At 48.8% G+C, this 21010-nt stretch overlaps 7 protein-coding genes across 7 annotated transcripts; 5 read left to right on the plus strand and 2 right to left on the minus strand.

Annotated features, from left to right (window-relative positions):
- Positions 1-361: 361 nt before the first annotated feature.
- Positions 362-1168, plus strand: Pdw03_3402 (SNARE complex subunit (Syn8), putative; the record flags this gene model as incomplete). Its single annotated transcript, XM_014676740.1, has 1 exon — positions 362-1168. The coding sequence occupies one exon, from the start codon at positions 362-364 to the stop codon at positions 1166-1168; it is 807 nt and encodes a 268-aa protein (XP_014532226.1).
- Positions 1169-1570: 402 nt separating this feature from the next.
- On the minus strand, positions 1571-2011 carry Pdw03_3403 (putative mitochondrial carrier protein pet8; the record flags this gene model as incomplete). The annotated part of the gene is made up of 3 exons (XM_014676739.1): positions 1571-1669; positions 1729-1841; positions 1894-2011. 3 exons carry the CDS (start codon positions 2009-2011, stop codon positions 1571-1573), a joined length of 330 nt encoding a protein of 109 aa, XP_014532225.1.
- A 1656-nt stretch (positions 2012-3667) lies between these two features.
- Pdw03_3404 (FluG domain-containing protein) lies at positions 3668-4435 on the plus strand (the record flags this gene model as incomplete). The annotated part of the gene is made up of 3 exons (XM_066100483.1): positions 3668-3803; positions 3942-3963; positions 4027-4435. The coding sequence occupies 3 exons, from the start codon at positions 3668-3670 to the stop codon at positions 4433-4435; spliced, it is 567 nt and encodes a 188-aa protein (XP_065955883.1).
- Positions 4436-5950: 1515 nt separating this feature from the next.
- Positions 5951-7032, minus strand: Pdw03_3405 (Nucleotide binding protein Nbp35, putative; the record flags this gene model as incomplete). The annotated part of the gene is made up of 2 exons (XM_014676738.1): positions 5951-6897; positions 6948-7032. 2 exons carry the CDS (start codon positions 7030-7032, stop codon positions 5951-5953), a joined length of 1032 nt encoding a protein of 343 aa, XP_014532224.1.
- A 3041-nt stretch (positions 7033-10073) lies between these two features.
- On the plus strand, positions 10074-13253 carry Pdw03_3406 (Phosphatidylethanolamine N-methyltransferase; the record flags this gene model as incomplete). Its single annotated transcript, XM_014676737.1, has 4 exons — positions 10074-10248; positions 10368-12972; positions 13036-13126; positions 13191-13253. 4 exons carry the CDS (start codon positions 10074-10076, stop codon positions 13251-13253), a joined length of 2934 nt encoding a protein of 977 aa, XP_014532223.1.
- Positions 13254-15295: 2042 nt separating this feature from the next.
- Pdw03_3407 (3' exoribonuclease family protein) lies at positions 15296-16303 on the plus strand (the record flags this gene model as incomplete). The annotated part of the gene is made up of 2 exons (XM_014676734.1): positions 15296-15431; positions 15486-16303. 2 exons carry the CDS (start codon positions 15296-15298, stop codon positions 16301-16303), a joined length of 954 nt encoding a protein of 317 aa, XP_014532220.1.
- Positions 16304-18653: 2350 nt separating this feature from the next.
- Pdw03_3408 (uncharacterized protein) lies at positions 18654-20777 on the plus strand (the record flags this gene model as incomplete). Its single annotated transcript, XM_014676733.1, has 1 exon — positions 18654-20777. One exon carries the CDS (start codon positions 18654-18656, stop codon positions 20775-20777), a length of 2124 nt encoding a protein of 707 aa, XP_014532219.1.
- Between the last annotated feature and the right edge of the window lie 233 nt (positions 20778-21010).

A 21010-nucleotide genomic window follows, 5' to 3' on the forward strand; every position in this document is an offset into this window, starting at 1 on the left:
AGATAGCAAGGAAGACTGAATAGTCTTGTTCCATGAGGATGGCACTCAGAAAACAATCAGCTGAGCGATCGGAAGCAGAAGATTGCAAGACATAGACATACTAAGATTTCCAAGCTGAAGAGAAAACGGGATGACTGCGGGGGATCAAGGGGAGGCCAAAGGCGGAATGCGGTTGATCCGCACTGTTGCCTCCGCTCGAGATTCCTCGTCTTACAATCTCCACCTTCAACTTCGTAAACACCTCAAACAGTCTGACTTTACCTTACTTGGCTGATCGGAGGTCTTTCTTCGTACTGACCGTCCAAACGCCTGCGATTTATACATCTAAACAGCCTGACATATTGATTCCACGCACTTCATCATGTCGAGCCCTTCCCAGCTATTCCTACTCGCCGATCACATCAAATTATCCCTTTTGGAGCGCGAAAGGGCAATCTCACTTGACCTTGAGCCCAATTCCCAAGATGGAGAGATCTCTTGGTCTCTCGAGTCCCTCCGAGAGAGCATAGAGGGCCTAGTAGCCGAACAAACCCGGCTAGCCAACTCGCACGACAGCGCAGGCGCTGCTGCCCTGAAAGACCAACTCACCCCCCTTCAAGCCCAATACAAAGAACTTTCGACACAGTTCTACGGCGCAGGCGGTGAGCCATCGGACAACAACATGACGCAGGCGTCGAAACCCGCCACTCCCGATCTCAAGCAGCCCATCCCACAACATCCACCGTCCAAATCAGTCCGCTTTATGGACAGCTCCGCCGCCGCAGCCGTGCAAGATGAGATCGACGAGGAAAACGAGCGCAACCGCAGCAATCTCTTCCGCCCATACCGCGATGAACCATCGCCGCGACCGGATCAGTCAAACATGGACAACCAGCAGATTTATGACCACCATGCTCAAACCATGCGTGATCAGGATGACCAGTTGGATCGTCTTGGTGAATCAATTGGCAGACAACACCAGCTGAGTATTCAGATTGGAGATGAGCTGGATGGCCATGTTCAACTTTTGGATGGAATGGATGGGGACGTCGAGCGTCATCAGACCCGACTGGACGGCGCCAGACGGCGGATAGATAGGATCCGTCGAAAGACGGGAGACAACTGGAGCATGATGACTATTGTTGGATTGATCATAATTCTGGTCATCTTGATCGTGATCCTGAAATGATACCCCCGACGGGTGGATGATGGGAGGCTGTTCTTTTATCGCTATCATGTTTTACTTTCTTTGGCAAGCGGGCGTTTACAAATTTACTGAGCACGGGACAATTGATTCTTCTGTCTTTTTACAGTGGCTTGAGGCGTTTAAAGGCAATGGAGTCGCTCCTAGACTCTTGGTTGGACCTGAACATACATATACAAGTCTACCCTAGATCATAAGCTTCCTTTCATATCCAATTCTCTGCTCTGAAAATGTGGATAGTCTCAATTGACATTTGAGGAAATGCGTTAAAACTAGATTGAACCACCAAAGACCCCCCAGCAGCCGCACCCACTGCCCCAACAAAGTACACACGAGGAATAAACTCAGGCTGTGATCGAAAAGTTGCAAACCGCCGATAGGCTTTACTTATTGCTTGTTGATCTTCTCGGTTTTCACATGTTTTGTTTTCTCCTGCATCTCCCGGAAAGACATATCATCGTCTAACTCACCGCGATCTGCTTTGACCTGAGTAAATCAAACATGTTAGCACCGATTCAAGAGGAGTTCTAGGATTCAATGCTTACGCCTGCCTCGCTGTTACTAGCCAACTCAGACTTCCACTTTCCCTTGCCCTCCTTGGTGTTCTTGATGCCTTCTTGCTTATGGAATTCATAGTGGTAGGAAAGGTTCTCACGGCCTGTTTGAGGGTTAGTGTGACTGGGACAAGTCGGCCATAGTGGCATACTGACTCCGATCATCCTCGTTCAAGTTTCGAACTGCCGAAGAGTGGAATGTGGAAGCTGGCACAGCGAAGTTGGTTCGGATAGCTTGACGGGAGGAGACACGGATGGTGGCGAGGAATGACATAGTGATGGTATTGATGTTGAGGTGAGTATGGATAGAATGATAGAGTAACGATTGTGCAAGCCAAGGTAGATTTTGAAATATGGAAGAAAAGTATTTGAGACCAAGTAATTGGAAGTTCTTTCCGGCAAATTTAAGAGAGCAGGTCTTCATCTGGTTCTGGGCTCCTGATGCTAGATGACATCATCAGGTTGGTAGATCTACGGGACAAATATGGAGTACACAGCTTGTACTAGTGCAGTCTAGAGAATCTCGTCAAGACTATTCTTTCCGCTTTTTCAAAAGCCTTGGGGCTTTTGACATGCTCCGTGAGAACTGTTGTTTTGGATATTCTACGTCGACATAGAATCTCGCGTAAAAAGTGTTCAGACTTGCGCACTTTCTGAACTGAATTTGATTCTCCTGATTTTAACAAAATAGTTGTCAATACAAGTGGTAGCCTTCTAGACAGAAAAATTTCATAGTGCGTTAAAAATACTTTAATTGCGAGATAGGAACATCATAGGTGAAACGATCTATATGCTTTAGATATGATCTAGAAATCTACGGAAAATGGCTTCCTCCGTGTTAGTTTTAATCGGTTTCCTTGGCCGAAATAGTCGTCTAAACTTCAAAACCGTGGACTATACATTGGGAGGGTGGTTGTGAGCACATTGTCGCTGATGTGGCAGCATTGGAGGATGCACCTAGTTCGGGGAAAAACAATTATCTACATTTTGAAGCGCTCCATGAAAAAAAAACTCATGACTCATTAGAAGACTAACTTAGCGACTGGATCTCAGGCACAGAGAAGCAGCTCCATATATCCATAAAGCTAACAGATTCTGTTTGTATGCACGGTAAGAGCGCTTGTGTAGACCGGGGAGCTGCTGAATGGATGCACGAGGTTCCTATTGGCCTCCGCCATTTTACAGCTAAGCTTTTTCCTCAATATCAAATCGGATCTGCATGCTAGACTTCTTCCAGACAACGATGCTGGGGATACGATATGTACCTCTGGGGAATGCTGATAAAACAATAGCAGCCACTCCCTTACCAAGCTCTGTGCCTAGAATGGCCTTATATTCGGGGGGATCGAAATTCCAGATTACTTGATTTACTGATGTAGGAGATAGCTGAAACCCTTGGGAACCAGGTGGCTGGGGTTTGGCCCAAATTGTGTGTATAACGTTCCTGGTATCTTCGTTGATGAAATTTTCGAGGTAGATGTGTCTCAAGAGATTCCGGGCAACATGAACATCGTACTGTGCAAGGGCGACTTGGCTCCACCAAGGTCCATCATATCTGGCAACGTTTCTGAGGATGATAACTCCCATTGCAGTCGTGATATGATATAAGTTAGTTCCACTTTTCGGGTGCGCAAAGACCGAGTTCTTTGAGATCTTGACATCGTGATAGTCTTCATTACCTACAGGGAGACCACAGCCCTCGAGGTCCTCTTGAATAGCTGGGGGTCTTGGGACCCAGCGGTTAAAATTTACTGTCCATCTTTCGAACCGGTGTTTGGCATGGGTCAAGCTTTCAAATTCAAAATCTGGTGGCTGCACTGTACAGTTAGGCTCGTTTGCATCATCGATCCATCTTTGTCGCAAGTGTCCCCACATCTCGCGTTCGCCATACTGATAATCGGTCCATTCGAGATTCTTTCGTCACGGGAGCATGATTGTTCAGTTTGCTACAGTCCAGCTCTGGTCCGCCATTATAGGCACGCGGCCTGGCGTCTTGCTTCCTCAAGACACTTCGTCGCCGGGCAATCCAGTTTTGGGCAAACGCAAACGGGATAACACCTTCCAGAGTGATCTTCCAAAGCAAATTTCCTTGAAAAATCTTCCGGACTCGGTCTACTATGGCGATGTTGAAATTTTCTACTTGAAAGACATTTAAAGTAAACGCGATGTGCTCTGTGCCATCATCGAGTTTCGCAATCTCAAAGGTCGACCGGAAGGTGCGGACGGGTAAGTTGAAATTTTGATTTGAATTTCTCATGGAGCAACGTCAATACTGATCCTTGCCAATAGAACCAAATTCTTCATGCACGGCGATTATCGATTGGCATATTGCCCGATAGCTCAAATCACTGCCTTCGCTTTCCACGATGGGGCTTTTGCCAATACCGACCTCACACTAGAGCTCATTTGGCGGCTACGAGTTTCAAGGGGCATTCCATCTCTTCCCCTCCGGTGGAAGCCCGAAGTTCTTAATGTACCCTTCCTTCGATGTATTGAACGCACCCCATACGGCTACGGACTCGATGGATCTTTGCCAATGACTTATGATTCAAATCGGCATGCGCTCAAGGAGTTGGGTCGAGATGCTAGATTCGAAGACGATGTTGGACAATACAATTTCCGCCGCTGGACGGCAAATGAAGTCAACAGTATGTTACATGCCGAACGCGATATGATGGATCCATGTTCGCTACTATAGATGGAATTTCTTGCAACAGAGCTAACTATCTGTAAAATCCTTCGCCGCTGAAGCTTAAATCTTGGAATCGGGTTAGCTCGCAGTTTAGACAATCGTTCCTCTTAGGATTAAAGAGGAACAGCCATATGTGGCTCGAACGAGTTATCAAAGCGCCCGGTCAAATACAAACATACGGTGAATAGCGAAAAGGGCAGCAGAACATAGCACACACAAAGAAACGTTGAGCGACTTTAGAACCGGGCTCTTAAGTCTAGGTGAGAATATACCTTGGCTAGTCCGTATAGTATGCTAACGAGTGGCATGGCTGAAAATCTGCCAGGATATATAACAAGGCAAAGATGAAATTCTCACTGGTAGACGTGGGGTTGCGACAGGGGTATAAGGGAATGCACGGACATTGGAGCAAGTGGAGACTAATAAGCCAATAAAATCTAATAAACACCATCTTTCCTTTCTACTAAGGTGATTATTGAAAAGAATAGGTTTCCCTACACAAGTAAAACATTTATACTGCCAACAACTTGACTTCCTACTGGTTCATCATTATTCGAGTTCGTCGTGTGCAATGGTTAACACACTTCCAGGACCAACCAATACACCCGAACTCCACAATCATTTTTTCTTGAAGGGCACTTCGTTTCCTGACTCCACTATGACAAGAGCTCAAACACGTTGAACCGGCCTCGAACGCCGCCGAAAATGAGCGGCCTCTCAATGCTTCAACACCGCCGCACTTAATTGCGTTTGCTCGTCTTGTTCTGGTCTAAACCCAGCCAACTGTTTTCCTGGTTAACCTACGATATACTGGTTTAGGAAGCTATTTTCATTTATCGCCCCTCCCATGGGCTATCCGGAAATTAGTCTAGCCGAGAGCGAGCGAGACTCTGTTCAGCATTCAGAGTGCCACTAGTCCAAACCAGGCTACTAGTTGTTAAGTCAAAACGAATGACTGTCACAATTTTTCGAGTCCAATGCCCTTTTTGAAAACACATTGTGAATAAATGTCCATGCACTGCCGGCATCATCACCGAAATGAGATTGTCCACTTGGTAAAGTCCTGGAGGACCTGGTGGCACTAGGGTCTCCCTTGCCCTGGACGCCGGGGAGTATTGGACAGAGACCAAGCTCTGTACCCGACAGTATCATAGCCATAATCGCAACTTTTACATCAAGGCTATTACCAGTACTGGTAACACCTTGCGGGAAGGCACCTCAACTGATACTTATCAGACGTTTACTGCCACGGATGGCTTTGCGGTTATGGGTTTCAAGAGACAAGGCGAGGACGAGATTGAGCAATTGGCTTTGGTATACGCAGCATAACAAGGAACATGAAAAGCGATTACCTTACGTGTGAATCCAAATTTGTGGTGAATATTCATGTGTTCCTTTGCCATTTTGGCCAATCGTGTCAAGTCATGATTTATGCTAGGTATGTTCCAAACGCCGTGGTATCTCTCAGAAATCTGCCCTTATGCATCGCGTTGTGTAATGAAGCCAAAAAGAAAGAGACCTTTAATCAATCATATCTTCTGGGAGAACATCATTCGGGTTCTCCCCAACCGCTTGTCCCACCAGGCGCACGACGCGCTTGATTGCCTTGGATGCGGGACTGTCCGGGAAGTTATCCACAAAGCTCTCACCAAAGTCGCATGCCATTCCAACGCGAGGATCCAGAGGGACAGAGCCTAGGAAAGGAATGCCCATTTTCTTCGCAAGCCGGCGACCGCCGCCAGTTGTCGCTCGGAAGATTTGCGACTCGTGGGTGCAGTTAGGACAGACAAATCCAGACATGTTCTCTACCAAGCCCAACACCTTGATGCCAGCCTTGCGGCAGAAGTCGACCTCTTTGCGAACATCCAGCAATGAGACCTCCTGCGGGGTAGTCACGACCACGGCACCGTCAACGCCAGACTCTTTCAGCAAAGAGTTGACGGACAGATGCTCGTCAGAGGTCCCGGGAGGCGTATCGACAATCAAATAATCTAGCTCGCCCCAGTCCACATCTTTGAGGAATTGCTTGATCAGTCCGTTCTTCTTGGGCCCGCGCCAGATCACCGCATCGTCCCGGTTGGGTAGCATGAACTGCACGCTCATCGCACCCAGATTATCTGTCACCCAGACGGGACTCCAGCCGGCGTTACTAATGTGAATAGTCTCTGACTCCACGCCCATCATCTTGGGGATCGACGGCCCGCAGATATCGGTGTCCATGATGCCGACAGTGGAGTCTGGGTTGGCGGCGAAGGCGTGTGCGAGGAGGGTTGAGAACGTAGATTTGCCCACTCCTCCCTTTCCGGAGAGAACAAGGATCTTGTGTCGTATCTGGGAGAGTCGTTCGGTGATGATTGGGATGTCGGGGTCGGGGCCTTTGGGCGCAGTGGCGCAGATCTGTTGGTTTGGGCAACCGGCACAGGCATCGCCTTGACCAGCTTGCTCAGATTCAGGGCCTGGGCAGTGTTCTGTAGAGAATGAGTGTGTGTGTTCTGTTAGTGAATCTGCGCATGCTTACCTGGTTCGGGAGCGACAAGGCTGGGTGTCACCTTGGACGACACTGCTAGGGACTCTTCAGCGAATTCCTCCACGTAGGGCGCCATTTTAGATTGCGGCTCCGTGTGGCAAAGCAAATGAGGCCAAGCGACGGAAAATCAGAAAATGGATGTTACGTAGTCGCAAGAAACAGAGAAATTCGACGTCCGGTGGCGGATTGATGCTTGATAAGCGGGGATGACTAAAAACCCGCTGCGATTGGCGGGGCAAGGCGTATCTGCGGTGTCGGAGCCCTTGCAAGCAAAGCAAAGTGTATGAAAGTCGAAAGTGAGATACTCCTTTCAACATCATCACTATACTATATGGCTAAGATTTGTAACAGTCAAGAATCACGGGTATATCGTACCATTAACGGAGAGATGAAGTAAAGAATTAAGGATGGGTGGAGAATCCAACATGCATAACCAACCACTATGGATGATGCATACCCAAATATCTCTTGTGTCCATTTGCCAAGCCCATCATATCTCCATTATTAAGTGTATTCATACCTGCAGTACATTGACTGGCCTCCAGCGAGACATTTAAGATAATGGCCGAATGAGCATCGGCCGATGCCCCGAAGTGCTCCCGCAGCACCACAGTCAACAGAGAGGAACAGTATGATATATGGAATTTCTTGCTCAGTCGAGCTCAAATCACTTCTTCAACCTAAGAAGGTCGGATTTTGTCTGCCCCCCTTCTTGCTTCTCCTGTGGGGTTTGTTCAAGCGCAGACCCGGTCGAACTGGCAAGGAACTCAGCGCCAGCTAGATCTACAAACACAAGTTTCTCTGAGTCTTTTAAGTGAGCTTCAAACTCGGCATTTTAATGCCTCTGCAGCATTTACGGCTGCTTGATCCACTTGATATTCAGGATTTGGAACGAGTCCTCCCTCTTCTGTCGGGACAATTGCGCGATGTAGTTCCTCGATATAAGCATCTGTTGCATGTTTTCGCAGGAACAAGCTCAGATTGCCCCTCAAACACCTTGTCGCGCGCCTTGAGAAGCTCCTTGGAAACGAGTTCTAGTTCGATCATGGCATGCGTGCGCGAGCTTTGATCGTTCACTGTCGATGCCGTAGTGTTGCGGTGTTTTAAGCCTTTTTGAAGTACCCTATGCAGTTCTTCATACCTCCAATACGTCTTCGTAGCAATTGCTCAGACTCCCAATTTCCCATTTGTGAGATGATTGGCGCAACAATACGGTTGAATACCAATTGGGTTTCAACATCCCATTCAATGATCCCATCAAATATGGATCCACTCTTCTATGATTTTTTTCGGACATAAAGTGCTTTTAGCTTGCAAAGGTGAAGTAATGGAGGTGCATGACGATCAATTGCTGTGATGCTGGCCATACTCCCGTTGTACTTCTCCCGTTTCGGCCTCGCTCGAATTGAGAAGTCGCCATCTCATCCAGACTTTATACATTCACATTCCTTACATGTGAGTACTCTGGAGTTTGAAGGCGAATAAACACGAGGATATAGGCTCCAGGTCTGCCTCGGGGCCTCAAGGCAGCACCTTCCAGCGGGGCAAGGCATCAGTTCGATCAACACGGGACCGTTTAAGCCAGGTCTTGAAGTCTCTATCGTTGTGACTTCCTTGGTTTTATGTATATGACACTGGGATGGATCCCACAAAGCTGAAATAAGCACTAAACAAGTCTTAGAGGACGCCAGAGTACATGTGTTGTCGTTTGTACGCCTGTTCAGGCCGAGGCGGGTTAATTTACATTTTGGGAATCCAAGTCTTACCCGTGAAAACATGAAACTACTCGATAACAAGTAGCCCCACAGGGTTAAAAGGCTTCCGAGCCCTGTCAGCACTTAACTAGGGGACAAGAGTCTTGATCTAGAACCTCTACTGCAGTAGGATAGACGTGGCCTAGTGGAACAGACCCCATGACCCGAACCTATTCGTGTTCGACCTGCCGGAGTGATGCAGCAAGTAGACCTGGCAGTCCTGGTGATACAGGGACTCGGTGACTCGGGGAGCTGGATGAAGAAGTGGAGGTAGAGAAGTGAAGAAGTGGAAGGTGCATTGCAGAGAAAGAAGGGGACACTCTGCGCCCGCGGGGACTACGGGAAACCATCTACACCGGGCAGATGGATTGACTTTCTTTACATTTCTTTTGTCTTGTTTGCATTACGCCGGCCGGTTTGTGGCCTTACTTTTCAGGTGGCAGGACCTCGAGAAATCGAGTCCTGCTCACAGGGTGGATCTGCATACTGGGAATGCACCACCATTTATCGTCGGGAGCGGGCTCTGGGACGCAACCCCCGCATAGCAGCATGTATGTAAAGCGAGCTAAATCGGGTCAATGAATTCATCATCATCATCATCGTGGAACAGATCAAAAGGCTGCATCCAGGACCCTGCTAGGACAAGAAGCGGGGTCTCTGGGCTGCAGCTTAGATTGGATCACCTCTTGTCGCATATCGCGTAGTGAACACAACCTAGTGCGGTAGGGATATTGTAGTGCGCTACTAGAAGTACAACTATGCATTATCAACCCGTACATCGTACAACACGCAACACGCCACACAAAGGGTTTCAGTTCTGACCCCGATCATCAACCAGGGGTTTGAATTGGATGATGTCAAGTACCCCACTGGTCGTGGATCATCCCATTCGCCTGTGGAACCTACGGACACGATCACAATGCATTTTATATGTAGGCGGTAAGTGTACATGGGATAGGATGTGCCTTTGGAGCGCACAACTTGCACAGGCTGCCGCACTTGGAGAGAGTTTTTCCCAACAATCCGTATCGAAAAAGCGGACTAGAGCTACTTGGCGTTGGTTGATCAAGCCCCCGTTTCTTTCTTCTTCCGCTCCATTCGAAGGCGCGCATCTCTTGAAAGGCCTCACGAGTCTCAAGGGTTCCACTCTTGCTCGGGATTGATTTAAAAAAGAGATTGATCTCCTCAGTAATTTCTTCTCTTTGTCTTTCTAAAGAGAGAGACCTCCCTTGGACACAAAGGTGAACCTCTGTTTCCCCACTGACTAAGCGCAGTTCCGCCTTTTCGACTATCACATGCTTCTGTCGTCACATTCCGTCTCAACAGTTTTCACTCACTCAACACCTTTGTAAAGTGGCATACCATGGATCAAGGCCTTTCAACAGGGGCCCATCAAGATTTTGATGGACTACGTGAGAGAAACACACGCGTCGATTCAACAGTCGGTCGCGAGGCTTTACCAGCCGTTGGCGAAGTGGAGATTGAAGACAAAGATGGCAAAAAATCGAAGACCTTTGGGAGAACTCCCGATGGAACAGGTAAGCTTGTTCTGTGTTAGTTACGTTTAGAATTGAATAGAGGACTTAATTGGATGCACCAAAACCCTCCGTATCTTGTCAAGAGCCCGCTGCTAACCGGGTTCGATGCATGTTCATAGTGTTTACAGTTCCCCAGACTCATGACATGGTCTCCCAATTGCTTTTGCCTTCCGAACCAAAGAATTATGGTGATCTTGTGGTGTTGATTCTATTGGCGGGTCATATTTGGTTTCTCTGGGCACTCCCCGCAGGCGCCAAAATCCCGGTCTTTGCGGTCACCTACCTCTTCTGGCGCTTGGCTTACAATGCAGGAATCGGGTGGCTGCTTCACAATCAGTCGCACCACAAGACACTAATTCGATGGGCAGAGAAGACCAAAGTCTTTGTCAACCCAGCCACTGGGGAAAACCCCCACCCTAAATTGTATAATTGGATCAAGCGGGAACTGGAGACTAAGATCCCGCAGGATTACTCGTTCGACAATGCTCCAATTGAATACAACACCTGGCTTGTCTTTAGACGTCTGGTGGACTTGATTCTCATGTGTGACTTCACTTCTTACTGCCTTTTCGCGATAGCTTGTGGCCACCAACCCGTTGATGAGAGTGTGCTCATGACTGTCCTCCGGTGGTCCGCAGGTATTGTGTTAGTGCTGTTTAACCTCTGGGTCAAACTAGATGCGCATCGAGTGGTCAAGGACTATGCCTGGTATTGGGGTGATTTTTTCTACCTGATTGACCAAGAATTGACTTTCGACGGCGTGTTCGAAATGGCACCTCATCCCATGTACTCGGTTGGCTATGCGGGCTACTACGGAATCTCCCTTATGGCAGCCAGCTATAAAGTGCTGCTCATCTCGATCATTGCCCATGCAGCACAATTCATTTTCCTCGTTCTTGTGGAGAATCCACACATTGACAAAACTTATAATCCGCCACCACCCAGAAAGCGCTCACCTGCCTGTGTGGATTCTTCTTCCAACTTGCCCACCGATCTAGACACTCCGACAGCGCCAACTCCGTCTGAAGACCAGGCTCCCAACGCGACATTTTCGTATTCGGCCAAGCCGCCGCAGTCCGTGCACAACCTCTTGGGATTGCACAACTTGGATTTGTATAGAACCACGGATTCATCGATTGTGCTGGTTCAGCTTCTTGTATTCTCTATCACAACTTTGACACCGTCTACACCGGGGTATCAGTTGCTGTTTGTGGTCATTGCTGCTGCTTCCAGAATCTGGTATTCCGTAGGCGTTGGGTGTATCCTTCGGAACCAATCCAACACCAAGTCTTGGACAAGGCACTTCGTCAAGTATGGCGACACGCCGCAGGAAGCGTGGAACCAATGGAAGGGCACCTACCATCTCAGCATGGTCTTGTGTTACTCTAGCTTCATAGCTGCCGTGTGGAAGATGTACACACTCCCGGCCGATTGGGGATATGGCCTGGTTCTGTTCCGACATGTGCTCGGAGCTGGCCTGATCAGTCTGCAAATTTGGACTTCGGTCAGCATCTACGAGTCTCTCGGTGAATTTGGCTGGTTCTACGGGGATTTCTTCTTTGACGACTCACCCAAGCTCACCTATAATGGCATTTACCGCTTTCTCAACAACCCAGAGCGCGTTCTAGGCCTTGCAGGCGTGTGGGGTGCTGTTCTCATCACCAGTAGCGGAGCTGTCACTTTCCTCGCATTGCTGAGCCACATCCTTAGTCTGGCTTTCATTCAATTCGTCGAACGTCCTCATATGCAGAAGCTGTACGGTCGTAGTCTTCGCCAGGATGCGGGTCTCGTTAAGAGTCTGAAGCGGTCCCTGCCACCCTCTCTCAAGCACTTGCACGGAAGTGTGGACAAGATGTTCGACGACTCCTTCGAGTTCATTGAGGAGATGCTTGACAACGCCCGACCCAAACTCGCCGCGGGTGTCAACACTTTTGTTAAAGATACGACTGCGCTCTTCCAAAAGTACCCCGCTCGCGTCACCATTTCCCGAATTGATGCGGACCTGGCTGGATTCGATGTCCGCGATTATTCTCTATCCGTGGAAGGTACGAATGCTCTGCCATTCGAGGAGAGCGAAAAGAACAAGGGCCGTGAAGGTGTAAACGCGCGTATGCCCTTGGACCGCCGTGGTGATCTAAAGGACTTGACATTTGAATACGGCTCCCCGATCAAGGTCAAATGGACTGCCCCGCTCCACCACAGCAAGAAGGATTGGATTGGTCTTTACCGGGTCACAGACAACACATCACGAGAGGTCACTCGTGTATCATCGCAAGGCCGCTGGGTCGCAACCAATGAAGGCGCTTATGACAACTCGACCTGTGAAAAGGGGATCCTTACTAGTGATGTTGTTATCCCATCGACCGAGCGTCACGGCCAGGAGCCCTGCGAGTTCGCATCTGGCGAGATTCTTCTTTCTGGCGACAAGCTCTTCTGGACCCAGGGTGTCTTTGAACTTCGCTATCATCACAACGGCATGCACAATGTCATGGCTATCTCGAGACCATTTGAGATTCGCATTCGCCGGTCGGATGAGGATGAAACTATTGCCAATGTGGATTCTCTCGTGGAACCGGCTGTTGAGAATGCTCTGTTGCCCGTCGTTCGTAACTGTTTCGATCGTGATCCTGAAATCGCTCCGGAGACTGTTGATGAGCAGTTTGGTAGCCTTGTGGAACGGGATGGCAAGTTTGCCAAGCGAGTCGTCTTTGCTGTTCATCAGATGTGAGTTCCCTTTCTTGATGGTCCTTCCGATTCTATCTCAGATCTGACTCCTTCGCCACGCAGGTTCGGTATCGAGTTAGCCCCTGAGGTTGTGAAAGCTGATGGCAACGTGCGGAATCTGGCTTGGAGAATCTGCAATGCTAAGAAAGTACTCGTACGTATCAAAATGCTGACTGGAGTTTGATGATCGGATCAACGCTAACTTGTCAATGATGCAGGCTCCCTATAGCATGTCAAGATCCAATGGAACGACGACACCGCTTGAGGAGAGCAAAGAATGATTCCTCGAGGCAGATTCACGATATGTCCAACCCAGTCATACATACATTTATGATGGCAAGAAATGACCTGGGTTGAACGACACATGTCAAGTGGATTTGGCCCTCGCCGATTGATGCTTGACAGCAAAAACAAAATCAAAATCACCAAGAAAGAAAGATGTCACAATTCAGAAAAATCATGTTCTGAAGAAAAGAGGAGTTGTCCTGTTTTACTTTTCTTTGCTTTGCGCGTAGTTGACCATGCGAGATTCAAGGTACGGAGTAATAATTCCCATGATGGTTTTGTTTCGATTTCCAGGGTTGGGTGGCAGTGGTGATTTTCATGTGTCTTGACTTTGGGGGACGTTTTGGCTATAGGCCGATTACATTTTTTTATTTACTTCGTCGTACATAGCTTTATGAGAAATCGATTTCTTAAATTGTGCTGATTGACTTTGTGTTCCAGGCCTTTTGGGAGAATGACTCGTAAACGTGCCATCTTCATCCGGGCTTGTATGATTCTTAGTTCGAGAGGACTACCAAGTACCTACAACCCAAGGGCTTTCAAAGCAAACTAAACCATCTTCTCCCACCTTTCTATCAGTTATACGTCCCACAGAGATGCAGCTTCCCCATCCAGCCAAGAGCTAGTCAAGCGTCCTCATCAGATTAACATTCAAGCTCGATCTCTACACGTACGTACTACTCCGTACAAACAGGTTCATTGTGATGCAACAGTGTGATTTTATGCAGACATGATCAATTACATATTTAATTATATCATGGTACTCTCATGTGCAGACCTAGGTAAAGCTTGGAATGCTGTCAGCAAAAGTCCAAAAGACCCGGAGGATCAAAGCAAGCACGATTAGCTCCACGATTGTAAGCAAAAGTGGGAGCATATAAAAGTATTCAGTCAAGCCGGTTAACTCATCCCATCCCCTGTTGGCCCCTCGCACCAAACTGTCACCCAAGACGGATAAGCAGCTCAGCATTAGGAAACCAACACAAGCCAAGTATAGCAGTACCATGCCGCGGACAAGACAACAATGCAAAGAACGGAATCAGACATCGACGAGCCCAAAGCCTCCAGGCTCCACAACCTTCCTCCCGTTCACACCCGAAGGCACAAGGGTCTGGTATAAGGGATGTGGAAAACATTGGATCGACGCCTGTATTCCTCACAATGCCGTACGGCTTGGGTGCAACCTGAGGGGCGGTCCTCAGAGAGGTCGTTGAATGGATAGACTGGTTGTCATCATAATAACTGGGGGGGAACATGAAGTGCAAAGTAAGACAACGATGTACCTTTTAAATAGATGAGACAGAGCATCAATGCCATGGATTACAGCTAGATCTTTTGACTTGTCAGCATGCATGTCACTGACAGGATTATTGAAAGACATTGATAATGACTCAAGGAGGATCAGGAGTTTTTGGTAAGGTATTTTGTTATCTTCAAAAATTTTGCAGAAGCAGAACTGAAAATGTTTTCTCATCACAAAGAGTGCAGATGGCAAAGGCAAAAGGATAGGTGTTGTCTTACCATTAGTTTCGGATTTTCATGTGGCCTCCCAGTGTGCTCTAAAACAAGCACAGAGATGGCTTTTCTTCCTGTCTTTAAACTAACTGTTAGTTCCAGATGAATAGCAGTGGAATGTTGCAAAACAATATTGAAGTGATTGTCATTATCAGATGGTGATGCATGTTTGTTCATGGCCCATTTTTCGTCGCCAAACAGGAGTTGGAACTCTCTCGATCATGTAGACAGGGTTGGAGGGATTGAAGGGCACTCACATGTAGCAAGTTAGTTGTGGATTTGGTGGTAAGATATCAACTACCATCAAAAGTCAACTCCATTGACATTGAATGGAGTTTTCCCGATTAGAGGATGTGTGTGGAAAAGAGAGAGGAAGGGGAAGAGCAAAAAATTGAAGAAAAGTCGCCAAACGGCGCTAAGCGGTGGGGCCTCCAAACAGTGCAAACTCCCAAGATTTCCGTTTCTGGGACTTGCAACCATTGCGATCTCTCTACAGCTTCAGTGTTGCGTCGAATTACCTAAAATGGCTGATAGAAGACGTATCAATGGGCCACCTGGTGGTACAAGACCCCCAGTCTTTGCATCCCTTCAAGAATCCTCGACAGGCGTTGCAAATCGCGCCCAGCGCCAGCGCCAACCCACCGAATTACGGAAAATCTGTATGAATCGCCGGCAAGCTTCTTATTGATCACAGCTAACCTTCAATGCTCTAGTTCTCAAAACAGGATTGATTCCAACTGCCTCAGGCTCTTCATACCTTGAATTTGAACCATCCGCTTCCCTCGCCGCCGCCCGCTCCAACCCCAAATCTCTGATCCCACCCTCCTCAGCACTGAAGCTGGCTTGTACTGTCCACGGACCAAAGCCACTCCCCCGCTCTGCTGCATTCTCACCGAACCTTGTTCTCACCACTCATGTCAAGTATGCGCCATTTGCCGCCCGCAAGCGGAAAGGACATATCCGTGATGCCAGCGAGCGTGACCTTGGTGTACATCTAGAGACCGCCCTCCGTGGCGCAATCATTGCCGACCGCTGGCCCAAGAGTGGTCTGGATATCACTCTTACAATCATTGAAGCAGAAGACGACCGTTGGTGGGGCGATGCCCCAGACTCACACGATGCGTCATGGGGAATGATGAACGTTCTCGCCGGGTGTATCACAGCGGCTTCTGCTGCCATTGCAGATGCCCACATTGACTGTCTTGATCTTGTATCTGGTGGTGTCGCTGCTCTGGTTTCAGATGACCCAGATCAGTCCGCATCATCTGCCCCGCGACTCATGCTTGACATTGATCCCGCGGAACATCGATCGATTCTGTCGGCTTGTGTGGTGGCATACATGCCGGCGCGCGATGAGATTACTGAACTCTGGCTCAAGGGTGATAGTTCAAGGGCGGCTCTTGAAAAGGACGACGGGCGTACGGGCCATGAAGCGTTGATTGACGGCGCTGTGGATGCGGCTCGTGGCGCTAACACTGTCTTGGCTGAGGCTGTGAGGGAATCTATTGCCAGGTCTTTTGCTTCAGTCTAAAGATAGTCACACCCCATAACGATTGAATGAAGTTTACTCCGTACAGGATCTATCTGATGTAGTATCAAAGCTGGTTTTGGTGAATCGGTTGAAAGCTCAATTTGAAGCCGTGTCACAGGACTAGATGGTGCCCTAAAAAGCAAGATGTAGCATTTGGCCCTAGGTGCAGCCAGCATCACCACCCTTTGACAACGTTCGTGATGTCTGCCGTGACCGCAATCCCTTCATATAACTCACCTCTGCCGCCTATTTGTATCTCTTATGACTCGTCTATTGTTTTGCTAGAAACAAAAAACTTGTCGGACATGAACCCTTGGCTTCCTGGGCTGTGCAAAAGGTGGAGTGAGGGGCTTTTGATGATCAGGACCCCTTTGACTACGTATACCACACATAATGCCAAGCACACAGAATGAAACATTTGGTGGCTTTTATCTCTTCAGCAATGTGTCACACCGATACGTACACAACAAACAAAAGGGGGTTCTGCACTCGGGTCAGAATAATCAATGTTGTAGTAAAATGCTTGGCAGCCCTCGACCTTCAAGACTGGCTGTGAAGTGCTTTGCTTCTCAAAACGCCAACAAGTGGAGAAGTCCAACTACCGGGTACGGGTGGACTGCTTCTCATATCACCAGGCAATCTATTTTACACCTATTACCTGGATATCAAATTAGAGACAGAGTGGCACTAACATTCATTCAGACACACGATATGCCACTGCCACAGCGTTGAGTTGGGCAAAACACCTGTCTGTTTCCTCCTTTTCTTGTGAACAAAACATTCCGTGCGGGGTTCAATACACAATATAAGTCAAATTAATCGCGAGATTGCATTTGATGGTTCTAAAAAAATTCGGTCAAAGTCCAAAAAGGGGGCAGATAAAGTTGAACGTTCGACGTTTAAATGCCCGGCTTCCCCTTAAATCAAGTTATGCCGATCTAGTGCAAGACCCATCGGAATCGAGGAAAAAGGAAATCGATCGATCGTGGGATATCGGATCTAAGGAGTTCGTGATATACCACATATGGGTACATCGTGCTCCGTCCAGTGTGTCGCACAAAGTACGGACAATGGAGTACAACATTTGACGTTGAAGGAGTCGAGAACTCCACAGTGGTTTCCAAGGTCGAACGTGAAAGATAGGTATACTAGTGTGTGCAATTTGCCCCTGAGAGTAGTGAACAGAGTACGATATAAGTTGTATGGATACTCCGTAGTACCATTTGTTGTACGGAGTATCTAGGTCAGCATTTATGAAGTGACCACACATTACTCTGCACTGCGCAAATGAATACGAGATCCATTTAAGACGTGTGCTTTTTCCTTGTCTCTTGAATCCAAGGCTCCATACCGGGTTGTTCACACTTTGCTTCCTTCAAATAACCAGAGCCCGGCCAAACGGTGGTGTTCGGTTCGTGCGCTAAGTAGACGGCTTATGGTCTGGCGATCACCTCGCCGTACCAATTACCGGCTCGCGCGGAAATTGGGAGCTCCATCGCATGCCACAATTCAAGCCCCGAATCCACTATCGCTCTCTCTTGTTCGACGTAATTAGACATTGGAGCCCCTCGGTGAATCGTTGATTGGCGCACAACCGCTGGTGGATGCCACAGGGAAATCACCAGAACAAATTATCGTCTTTCACCCAATATAGATCCTGTCAAAAAAACTTCATGTGGATCACAGCCTCGGATGGGGCAGCTCTTAAGCTCTCAGCCTATGATGCAGCCTGACAGTTTCCTGAGAGCAAGGAAATTTCCACTCGCCGCAGGATCGACCCATTCCGATGGAGCTCTGGACCTCTTAAAGCAGTGTTTTGGGTAAAGGAAATCCCCCAAAAGGGTCTCGAAAAGGAGAAAAAGACTGGAGATGCAATTTCCGAAGAAGAGTGCTGAAACCCCCCCCCCCCCCCCCCCAAAACAAAGAAAAGGGCAGTGTGCGGATCTTCTTAACCTTTTAGCGTTGGGACCGGCCTCATCTCAGGATCATGGAGAAGGGTCATTTCCCCTGACCGAGGCACAAGACCGGTGATCTGCACTCTGCTTTGACAATTTGGAGCCCTAGTCAACTCCGTACTCCGTACTTTGGGGGGCTTTGTGACTTGACTTTATTCTTTCTCTCGTTTTTCAACTGTGGTTTGACACCTGAAGCGTGTGACGGCCTTCAATTCTTCGAGCTTGGATACTATGAGATCAACCTCAAATCTTTATGACCGCTGATCTCGTCGCTACCTTGACCATTACCTTGACACCATTTTATTCTATTCCCCCCCCTTGTCGATACTGCCACTACCCTTCGTTTTCCAACTGCGCGTCTGTTTTGGGGTTGATATCTACTTCAAATCTTCAAAATGGTTGGGTTGAAGAAACTATTGTCGGCGGAGAAGGCTCTTTCTCGTCCGGCAATCAGCCTGGGACCCGAGGACTGTGGCGCAGATCAACCCTACTTTCACATGGCGGTTGACTCGCCGACACAAAGTCACTTCGAGGGTGGTTTCCCGTCCGGAGACTCGCAGTCACTAAATGTGGCCCATCATTTTGATCAGATTGAGAAGCAATTCGAAGATCTACATGATCAACTGGGACGGTCGACATCTTCCAAGTCCCAAGTGTGGCCTGGTAGCTCCCATTTCGCGCCCAAACCTAAAAATGGCCGGCATATCGACTTGATGGATGCTCTGTTCTCTACGGAGCATTATCAAACGACCGCCTCGGAACCACTTTCGCCACCTGTCAGCCCATACAACGAAGATGTTGCGGAACGAAACATGACCCGGTTTATACGGATCCAATACCGGAATGGACTTGCCAAGTCGGGTATACTTTCGGCCCTATACCAAGAGGATGTGGCCGACAGAAACATTGTGAAATATAGCAGCCCTGGTCGCTCTTTGTCTCACTTGGGCTCTCGGTCTTCGCCAGCTGCGCCCGGTGGAGTGCGGATTCCAGAAAGCCAACGTCGCAATGCCAGGAAGCGATTTCCTGGTAAGCCAAGCTGGGCGTCAGCAGAAAATCTACGAACAAAGCTCTCCCCAGAGAATGGTTCGGGCAATTTATCTCCACGATCGCAGTCCCACCTTGGCAATTGCCTGAGACCACAGAGATCAGCGCCGAGCCTCACTGCAGACGAAGACTTTGTCCCAGAAGAAGATGCACCCCCAGCTTCTGTTCAGTGCTTAGGTGTTCCTCCTGCCTATAAACAAGGAAGAAGGTGGAGCAACACACCTCTGCCTGATAGCCCTACAATTCCTATCCCCATGGGTAATCGTAACAGCACCACCGAGACTCCTGCGGTGCGACCACCTGATACAATAGTTCGCAGCACACAAAGATCGCTCTTTCCGGTACAGTCACGAGAGCCAAGCTCCAAAAAGAATGCGCGAGGTCTCTCAATCAATACACAGTTAGCTACTCAAGGACGCCCCAAAAATGCGCACCGTGCCATTCGGCCGCCAACACCCTCCACCAGCGAATTGAAGCGGGCTCCCAGCATCGCAGAAGTGATGGACAGTCCCCTGCCAGTTTCCACCCCAATCAGTCTCACAGAATCATGTTCGCGCTTTAAAGCCTCAGACGTGATGGACTTTTTAACTAAGGCTTGTAAATCCATTCAGAGCTTCCACCCAACACACGAGACACTGCAGGACGCCATAGTCCGCGATGTCAATTCCCACGAGGCATTCCGCCGAGTCCCCGTGCCCTCCCCAGGGCCTCCATTCACGCCCGTGTCGGACCAAGACGAGTTCAGCAACGAATTCCGACCAGCAAACTCACTCCACCGAAGCCGCTCAGCGAAGAGCCGGCTCATGAATAAGAGCTCATCCAAGCACAAAAGTAACCCCGAAACCCGCCGTAGCATCTCAACAAGCGTGAGCTACGACCGCCTCCTACGAAAAGTCTCGGGCGCCTCCGCTCGCCGCCGACACACGGACGCCCCAGCCCCAACCCCAGGCTTCCTGGCCGAAATCCAAGCCCAAAAAGAGCCCGTCATCACTCGTGCCGGATCTAAAGAGCCAATCACCTACTTGGACGTGCTGCACGCCAGCAGTGGACAGCAACCTATCTCAACCGGCAGCTGCGCAAGCCACTCTGCATCTCACAAACGAGGACACTCGGAATCCGTCGGCAACCTCGCCGCTATGGCCTGCTCGCGCCCTGTTGTGTCTTTTGTCCCCGGGACCGTCCACCGCATGCAAGCTCACTCGGCTCCTTCGAGCAATTCCTCGCATGAAGACAGTGACGATGAAATCATTGAACTTCCTAACCCGAGTCCCACGCCGCGTGTGCAGATCGAAGGTGTCGACGAGAAAAACATCCGCTATATCATCGATGCTGCTTCGCCGGATGAGGCGCAGAAACTTTTGCATTGGCCCCAGCAGTTTCGCCGTGGCCGTGCCTCCAGTCCTTACGGGAGTAGTCTTTCTCCGTTGTCTCGTGCTCGTATGCAGCTTCGAGGTTTGCGCTCAGTTGACTGACTAGTATCTCAACGTTCTTTTGGGACGATTCGCCGACTCAGCCGGGAATGTTTATATTTTACCGCATGATAACGATCCTCTCATGACTTTCTTCCTCTTGCTCGCCTTCTTGGTTCCTCCAATAGAGCCCTTCAATCCTTTCCAGTCTTTTCTTTTCCCCTTGGCCATGTTGAACTACGCTTCAATGTGGCATTTGTCAATTCTTTTCTCTGTCACGCTCATACACTTTGTAT

This window comes from Penicillium digitatum, chromosome 1 (assembly GCF_016767815.1).
Source record: "Penicillium digitatum chromosome 1, complete sequence".
NCBI classification, from domain to species: Eukaryota; Fungi; Ascomycota; class Eurotiomycetes; order Eurotiales; family Aspergillaceae; genus Penicillium; species Penicillium digitatum.